Source organism: Ceratina calcarata, unplaced genomic scaffold (genome assembly GCF_001652005.2).
Source record: "Ceratina calcarata isolate Rehan_Ccalc_2016 unplaced genomic scaffold, ASM165200v1 scaffold226.2, whole genome shotgun sequence".
Taxonomy (NCBI): domain Eukaryota; kingdom Metazoa; phylum Arthropoda; class Insecta; order Hymenoptera; family Apidae; genus Ceratina; species Ceratina calcarata.
This window is the reverse complement of record NW_017144423.1, coordinates 25,834-35,130: the sequence shown is the minus strand read 5'-3', so window position 1 is coordinate 35,130 and position 9,297 is coordinate 25,834. Positions and strand designations below refer to the sequence as shown.

General features: G+C 41.0%; 2 protein-coding genes across 4 annotated transcripts in view; one reads left to right on the top strand and one right to left on the bottom strand.

Moving 5' to 3' along the window:
- skd (mediator complex subunit skuld) overlaps positions 1–6,794 on the bottom strand; it is a 21,171-nt gene extending 14,377 nt beyond the window's left edge. For all 3 annotated transcript variants that reach the window (XM_018020447.2, XM_026811573.1, XM_026811572.1), the window contains exons 1-2: positions 6,291–6,794; positions 758–1,091 (exon numbers count right to left, since the gene is read on the bottom strand). In XM_018020447.2, the coding sequence (XP_017875936.1) occupies positions 758–1,091; positions 6,291–6,359 (403 nt within the window). In that variant the 5' untranslated portion in view covers positions 6,360–6,794. The remainder of the gene's footprint in view (positions 1–757; positions 1,092–6,290) is intronic.
- On the top strand, positions 6,591–9,190 carry mRpL50 (mitochondrial ribosomal protein L50). The gene is made up of 5 exons (XM_018020455.2): positions 6,591–6,665; positions 6,792–6,901; positions 8,514–8,716; positions 8,821–8,940; positions 9,008–9,190. The coding sequence occupies exons 1-5, from the start codon at positions 6,591–6,593 to the stop codon at positions 9,139–9,141; spliced, it is 642 nt and encodes a 213-aa protein (XP_017875944.1). The 3' UTR covers positions 9,142–9,190.
- Positions 9,191–9,297: the final 107 nt, after the last annotated feature.

Here is a 9,297-nt window from a genome sequence, read left to right as displayed (position 1 = left end):
ACAAAAAATTTTTTTATTTTTCCGAGATTTTTCCAAGGGGTACCCCTTCAATTTCTTCCAAATTTTCGTTTTTTGCCAATAACTTCCAAACCGTTGGAGATACGGAAAAATTGCATAGGACCTTTCTTGAAGAGGACGATGAGATCTACAATTTCCATATAAAAGTTTCTTGCTAGCTTTGATAGTTAACGAGTAATTCGCAAAAAACTGTTTTTTCGTTTTTCGTCAATAACTCGTAAACTATTAACGCTAGCGAAAACTTTTTATACAGAAATTGTAGATCTCGTCGTCCTCTACAAGAAAGGTCCTATACAATTTTCCCGTAGATTCAACGGTTTAGGAGTAATTAAGAAAAAATGAAATTTTTTGCCAAAAGTTCGCCGTTTCGACGCTGGGATGGTCGGATTTTGTCAACATCAATAAAATGCCAAATAATCATACGTAACTCGTTAAATATCGAAGTTAGAAGGGAAACAACTTTTATTTGAAGCCAATACATCCTTAATCAATATCCGTTTGTACTATTCAACAGGTTTTACTAGAGTGCATTTATAGCAAAACTGTGTATGTGAAAACCATAAAAAATAGACGTAGCGGTGAGCAGAAATGATCAACAGCAAACTGCATAGGAGGATGTTCAAAGGACATCGTTACTAAATATCATTTGTTGAATTGATACCAATTGCTGTAGGACACTGAAACTTACGATTGTAAGAGCGTGGATAGTTTCTGGTGAAACTAGAGGTTGATTACTCACCGCACGCGATGAGTTCCGGCGACACGAGGCCGGAGAGATCGGGTTCCTCGCCGTACCAGAAGATCCAGAGTTCCTTCGCGGCGGTGAGGGAGAGGGGCGGTGGCGCGGGCGATGGTGCGATGCCCAAGTCGAAGATGCCGGCTCCGGTTGCCGAGGTGGTCGCCGGGCCGGAAGTGGCCGGCGTAGCGGCGACCCGTCGCCACACGCAGAGGATGTCACCCGCGAGGCATCGTGAGAAACTCGACAGCACCGGGTCTTCCAGGGGCGTGCCCCCGAAATCGCCGGCCACCTCGCCCCATACGAGCTTCTTCCATTTGATGCCACAGAGGTCCGTCTAAAACAACCAGCCCCACCGTTTAATATAGTTCAGAAAATTATCATCGTTCTTCGCGATGGTGTCGGGAGTTAATGTCTTGTTCCACTGAGGAACAGTCGTATAACAGCGTTCATACAAAACAGTTTATGGAAAATTGATTCCATGAAACTGATTAAAAATTACATCGTACGTGCAAATCGCGTACTTTTAATAATTCTCAGAAGACTAATTGAAAATTAAGAATAATCGAATGTAGAAATTATATTTGAAACCTTTACGCAAACTCTCCTAATTAACGGTGACGAGTCAAAGTTAAGGTGAAGGTTTGCGGAGGCCACGTACATATATCGAAGATCAGTCGGCTGTTGGGGAAGGTCGGTCCTTGAACTTTCGCTGCATTTTATTCTCATTTGTCACGCAACATAATTGGATAACGTAGGAGCACGTGCGTCAAGTAAAAAAAAAAAAAAACAGATCAACTCGACATGTGATAAGAAACATTTCACTCGATTTTCAATATATGCGACTGGTGAAATGAGAATAAAATTGAGAGATGTAAGACCGACGCCTCGGAACTTCGAGGGAAATAGACGACGTTTCGCGTGGACGTAAATAATTGAAAAAGAGGAAGACGAGGATCGATTTGAGGACGACATGCGGTGGCGCCTATCGCGTTTGCCTGGCGTGACAAAATGTGTAATCGGTGAGGAAAGGCGCCCATCGTAATAGTACGGGGCTGTCAAGCTTGCTGATCAATACAAGCAAACCGACGTGCCAGACTTACCCGCGTAGATTCAATCCGTGGGTACGTCTAGCACATCGCTTTGCTATCTTCATCAGTTTATTTCTGGCGTACACGACGCTGTCCAATTATCGACATTTGAAAAAGATGCTCTTAGACAATTTGGACACGGTATAATCGTCTAGTATAAAAACTGGATCCACTCGGTGCAGCTTTCAGCACATTTACGAATTCCTGATAAGAACTCCAATTTCCAATCTACATTTTCAAACGATTTATGCATCCTCTCCGTGTCGTGACTAATACTCCTCGGTGTATCTCTAATCTGACGCTCCGTGAACACCTCAAAATAAAATACATGTTATAAATTAATCTGCACGTGGTTTACTCGACGGATAAAAATATTTTCACAGACCTTACTCCTCCGCCGTCTCCTCACACAGAATCATTCGCGAGAAACACGTACGACGTGTCGAAGTTTCGTTTTCGGAAGGAACGAGTTTTGAGAAATCTCGAAACCGTGAGAGTGGAACACCGGCTGGTTTCGAAATGCATATTGTGCGGTCTCGCGGGCAGTCGCGCTGCACTCAGAGGAGCCATAAGGGGCTTTGAACGATTCGCATGCGCCTTGGCGAGACGAGGCGGAAGGATTGCTGCAGCGTGGGTGAACATCGGCGCGCTGCCAGCCGCATATATGTATACACGAAGTCGCATAAAAATTCAAAGCTCCGACCGACAGACTAGAGGCACCACCGCCAGCCTCACCACCAGAAGATGCTCCATGGCGCTGGTTCTCAATCGTTCAAAAAATGCCCATTGTTCAAATTCAAATTATTATTCATTAGAAAGTCTCATGAATTAAAATCCTTATCACGATAATAATAAGTATTTTTATGTCCCATTACTGTCGTACTGCTTTCACACTAAATGCTTTAAGATAATAGTTGAAAAACAATCAATCAATTACTAATGATTCCTGGGTTCTGACCTTAAAGATTCTTTGGATTCAGAAACGATACCACCACCTAAACAGCAATCCCAATTCGGGATGAGGATTATTCAAGAATAGGAAAAGACGAATCATGTGTTAATATCTATAAACAGGAAAACAGGCTACTGTCTTTGGTTGCACAGAGTATCACTTTATACATATGCACAGGTGCGGGGTATAAGCCAGTAAACGTACTAATAATAATAATGAGTGACTGAATCAAAGTGGGTATTACAAAATATTAGGAAAGAGACTGATGCTTACAAGCAGTAGAAATCTGTTAGCAAACACGATTAAAGCAGAACGCCAACAGGATTATGTTTGTTGGAACACAGATAATACTCAAAGCAGTAATTCGGTCTCTGCTGCTTCCTTTTTATATGAATTTCTAGTACTCCTATCTATGGAAACAATTAAGCTAATTCCTGAAATAACTATAACCGCGGTAGTCTTGGTGTGTCTTGAAACGAAACGTACAATCGTCAACTACCTAGGAAACCAGGTAGGAGCGAAGTACGCGGCTTCGTTTCTCGACAAAGTCGCATGGTTCGGTTATACTGAAACTGGTGCTCCGTAGAAGAGAAATAGGAGAAGAGCCGAAGGGGGCTTGACCAGGCCTAGGTGAAAGCCTTGCAACGCAAAGACGTGACGTATCAAGACTACAAGAGCGTTTGTACAGAGTGCTCGATTTTTTGTCTCACGTTGAATAAGGCGGCTATTCTATTTATTATTAGTTTCCACAGGTCGAATTAAATAAATATTGATAAAATTAGATTCATGTGAAGATACAGCTTCGTGTCTATCGTGTCTTAATGAGGTGTTCCGTATTTTAGAAATGAAATGAAATTGGTGCAGCGTCATTGCGATTGAAAATTGCAACGAATTTACAAATCAGAATTCTTCTATGTCGTTCGCATGATTTATAAACACACCAGAGAAGTTCCATCGACTGTATAATAAATCCCTGTAAAACAGACATGATGAATGTGTCATAATTATTAGAAAAATGAATAGTTTTATTTGTCTAGACTTGAAAACTGTTCAACTACTCGTTTCCTAAGCTTGTTTCCACACGTATTAGGAATAGTGAGAACCACTGTGGCCGAGCATTGCTCCTACCTCGCCTCCTACCTGCAACTTGTATTTTACCACGAATACAACGTAACTATAAACCTGTGCACAAAAAGTACCTGCGAGTTATTTTCTTTTTGGAACCTGTCTCAAGGCCTTTTCCATTTCAATTATTCGATTGACGAACGTTAACGGTTTTCACTATAAACTATAGAAGAAATTAATTAGTACCTGGATAAACAAGTACAACTATTCGATTTAACATGGAATATAGAAATTTCTTTAACTGAATTCATGCGTAACAGTGGGGGCAGTCCTCAACATAAGCGAATCACATCAGGGAAATCTGCAAAGAACTGAACCGAAAGAGTTTCTCTCTCACTTTCTTTAATTCCAATATAGAAAAATGTAGATAAAAATAAGCTTTCGAAATCCTTGAATAAATACAACTGCATATGATTAAATAGAACATTTTCCAGGCAATGGGTAGAGTTAATTACTATCCAGGCAGAGAAACAAGAAGAAGCTAAGCTGACAACGCAGGAACGAAGGTTTATTGAAATGTAGATGTTCTGATTATCCCAAGGAATGCAGTGCAAGACGAATCTAACCGAAAAATGTCTCGCTGTTATACTTATAAGTAATTACATGTACACAAACCTCAGAGAGGAGGCTTTGAAAATCCATTTACAAAATACAGTTATTCTCACAATTAATTACCACTGCAGTTGTTTGTAAATGATTTTACCTCGTCATGGCGTGTTCTGATTTTGAAACCCACAAAATAATAATCTTGTAGTTTTCACTAGATCTGAGTTCAATTTGGTACTTAATTTAAGTTTCATAATAATAATAAAATGACGACATCCACGACTTAATCTACTGTGATATAATTACAAACAATTATTGACAGCGTAAGTGCAATAATTGTATAGTACTGAATGAAAAATCACTTGTACTTTAATGTTTCTGTTTCCCTTTTCCTAATTTCAACATGAAATCCTTTTACTATCTGTTTACGAAATACTTCTAATGTAAGAATCAATATAAACATAGCAATGAATTTAATGTCTACAGAGGGAAATAAAGTGCACTGAACTCCCTGCAAAACTGATAGGACCTAATTCACCAGCTTGCGTTGTTTCATTCTGAAGCCAAACGCGTAAACACGAAGTTATTGTTAAGTAGTGAAAATCAGGATTTCGATACGAAATATCGTCGTGCGTAAGCCAAGCTTAATCGCATCCGATTACGTCTCACGGTTACGGTTTAATCACTCCGTAAGTACATCGAGTACTTTTAAATACTTGGAGAGATATTCCGAAGAGAGGGAAACCGTGTTGCACTACGAAACTCGAACGACACACAAGCTCTCGTGTATTTTTAAAATCTCCTGCGCAGAGATAGAACTAGCGTGCACGCGAAATGTAAGCAGATTCCGTGGTTCATCAGGGCTTGAACGAATAAGGAGTTCCTCGATTCGCCGGATTGGGTCCGATCGACGTAGACGAGAACTTTCGACCGGTGCAAACAATGTCTGACACAGTTTTCTGGCTCCGTTGAAAGGCGAAAGGAATGTTACGAGAGACGATCTCGTTATCTCTCTCACCGCGCGGGGAAAACAGAGAGAACCGGGACGAAAACGCGTTCTTAACGCGGCCGCAAGTTCGCCGAGGGAATCATTAATAGAGCTCACACCGCCGGCCACGTAAATTCCGTATAAACAGCGACGAGGAATATATTTTACTGCGATCGCACCGATAGACATCGTCGTGGACGTCGTCGGTCAGCCCTGCCGCAACCTCTTTAACTCTCTCGCGAGTGGAAAACTCAGGGCCGACATGAATCAAGCATGACATTGGGTCGCATAAACTTCAAATCCCACTGACGCGAGCGCACGCACGCACGTACACACGCAGACACTTCACGTTCCTATATGTACATATATATTATATATCTGTTTATGTAGTTATATGGACACGTATGTAGGGTATATGTATGCATCTAGGTACGCGAGTATGTATATATATTTACATATATACGTGGTATACAGGCAACGGTGGTCGCGAAGACGAGGGGGAGGGAGGGAAAAGAGAGAGAGAGAGATAGGGAGGGTAGGGAATGGACAGGGAGAGGGGAACGTCGCGATACACAACACCGACGTCGACAACGAACGATCGAGTACTGCCCACGGGAATTCTACGATATATAGGTTAACCCGGGGAGCTTCTACTCGCGACGTCGCACGGTACCGTTAAACGATCGGATCTGGAGTCGTTGAAAGCAATCGGCCGTCTCGTAAATCGAGAACGAACCCGTCCGTCCGATTCGCGAACGTCGAAATTCGCGGGCGGCAAATGTATATGCAGGTCAAATTCTCTACTGAATAAGTGGGCTCTCACTGATCACTCACCAGCGCGAAGAAATTCGTGTGGCAGTCCTCCAGGCTAGCGCCGTTCGTTTGATGCGACGGATGCGTCATGGCTTCTCCATCGTACGCCGTACATTCATTAGCAACACTTCTCGCGACGGCGCGCCTCTCTCAGCACCAAAAATCACACGGCGAGGCCGCTATTATTCGAGAACATTTAGGAGGGTTTTCACTTCTCAATGGCGACCGTAAAATGGCGGACGATGGGAAACAACAAGCGCAGCCGCCCGAGGCGCCTCCTATTGCTCACTCGCGCAGTCCGCTTCGACGACGGGGTAGAAGATGGCGGCGCTCATCGGGCATGGTTCGCTTGTGAATGCTTTAAAATGTTCCACCGCTATCCTCGCTGTGAACACGGTCAGTGCGAAAACTCCACACACACCTTTTCATCGTCGTTACATGCCAGACACTTTTCACTTGCAACTGGAAACCGTTTCGACTTGAGACACTCCGGGCACTAACGAGAACATCGTCATTTTACAGACGAGCCTACGATACGATGTAACACGTTTCAAGAGCAAGAGACCGCAGAAGAGGCCAGTCACGGCGAAACACACGTTCGAGAACGAGAAACGGTCCCTCACTTGCAAGGGGTAAGCGATTTTTCACAGTACACGCACCAGTTTAATCGAAATATTCGCGTTACGTCGCGCTGCTGTCTAGCTGGCAGGGAACACACTACGGCCATCTTACCGTTTGCCACCTCCTCTCCTCGCGGCGACCAATCAACCGTTGAATTTGACAGCTTCTCAGGGCAGACGCGTGCCCACCTGGCACCCTTTATTCTCCTCAATTTTTTCTTTCCTGCCATCGAGTCGTTGATAGACGCGAATGACTAAATAAAGATAACGTCGCGAATTATTTATTATATACGAACGTTATTAAACCAATAGAATAATTCCATGTTAAACGTTACCCGAAGAACGATACGTACATTCCCAGCCTTCAGTTTTGTGAATAATATTCCAATGTATAGAAATACGTACATGCTTTTTACGTATATGAAAAATAATTAATCAACATATTCAATAATAACCATGGATTACATATACGTACGTCTAGTATTGGAACTTAAAATGTATGTACGTGTGTTATCGTTACAAAATACGTCAGCTAGAACAATCGATATTAATTAAAAAAATCCCGAGCTTTATAACATTCAATAATCTGTAGAATTGTACCAGCGAACGTTTTCTGTATCGGATGGGACAGTTTCGGAATTCTAGTCGCTTTCATTCAAATGGCTTTTTGATATCAATGTGATTAATCGATTCAGATTATTGCATAACGTTCCACTCCAGAAAACATCTCGATAGGATCTGTGTTTTTTATATATAAAACATTCTTGTATCATAAATCGTTTCTATTACAATCATATGTTTCCTGTATATTTTTTCTAATTAACATTGTATACCCGTGTTAAAATTGATTTTAATGTTCGACGTAAAAAGCTTGGGAACATATGTCAGCGATTTGTTTGTATAAACTGATTACAATACGTAATTGCAAATTGCGATGATTATTCTGATACGAATCGTGTCTCCCATATCTGAGATATTAAAAATGATTCCAGTCGCGGGGGTTTGCCGCGTTCTATTTCGTTCCTGCTGGATATTAGCCATAACTGTATCCTAAGAAAATATAACTGGGGGCACCACTGTACAGTCGTTGGACATCGATCTCGCTCCTACCCCTTCCCCAAATACTATATTGCCCTCATTCTGTATGTAAGGGAAGCCTCCCTTGTTGTACGATCGCCAGTCTCTTTTTACAAAAATTTACTGATTATGTAATGAACATGAAAATGAGAAGCAGAAGATGTACGAATTTCTAGATGCCATACAATGTCCTTTCCGCTTACACGCTGCAACTACTTTCCTTTTCCCAAACATGTAGAATGTATGTAACGGCATGGTTCAATCGGAAAATTATTGAGCACGATATTGTAAAGTGTCGTCGTCTTTGCAAGGCTCTTCTGATATTTCATTAAACATTTTTTAATCATTTTTACACGCTTCTATCTTTTACGTTATTGATACGCGGTTGATATCGATGTACAGTAGCAAGGTGAATCACCTGAGATTACATAGAACCTGAGATATTTTCGAATTAATTGAATCATATACAGTGATTTCAAGGCCGATGTGAATATACAGTTTATATTCGTATCGAAGAAGGGGGAATTCAAAGTAATAATTATTTCAGATTTTTGAGGTATCAAACAGCTTATGATCCACCGAAAGATGTGTCCGAGCGAATAAACAAAATCTGCGACGCGCACCAAATTCCGAGTATCAATGAAGCGAAGCTGGAGGATTCGTTGCAACGCTTCAATATTTTCCTGGCTTGCGAACAAGAATTTCAACATCCGATAATGAATTCGGTATTATATAGCATTGAAACAGTCGGTGAGTGCGACGGAAAATTTTAATCGTCGTTTTTACTAGATCTACGTGAATTCCATAGTGATACACACACATATATATATTCTATGTATTGGATGTAATTGCAGGAGATTTGAAAGAATATTACGAAACAGCAGTGAATAATGTGACCCCGTTGGATGTTATGCGCTCTATGGATTTACCGAAGAATTTACATGTTAATTATGATTATACGCGATATCATCCTGGTAAGTAAATCTCGAGATTCTGCTAATTACAACGATGATATTTCAAATTAATATAAAATCGTTTCAGATACGGACACGATGTTCAATGGGAAAACTGCGTTCCCGAAAAGCTCTACTTTGGTAACTGGGCTGAAATACAAGAAGAAATATCCTGGGCATCAACAAGAAGATCCCTATTTAGACTTGTTGCTTAAGATTTAAGAAACAATTGTACAAAATATAAATAAACCTAAGCTTCGTAGTTCCTGTATATTATTATTATAATTTCCTTTCTACGTCCGATTGCCATAATCTTGCAAATTTTTTTTGTTTATTTTTTATAAAATAAGTAATTGTATTAATCTTATTTCTGATAAA

Excerpts from the sequence above, each read along its gene's own strand:
- mRpL50 (XM_018020455.2), top strand. The coding sequence starts at position 6,591 with ATGGCGGCGCTCATCGGGCATGGTTCGCTTGTGAATGCTTTAAAATGT. Across the intron at positions 6,902-8,513 it reads CGGTCCCTCACTTGCAAGGG|ATTTTTGAGGTATCAAACAG; the intron begins GTAAGCGATTTT and ends TAATTATTTCAG. Across the intron at positions 8,941-9,007 it reads TTATACGCGATATCATCCTG|ATACGGACACGATGTTCAAT; the intron begins GTAAGTAAATCT and ends AAATCGTTTCAG.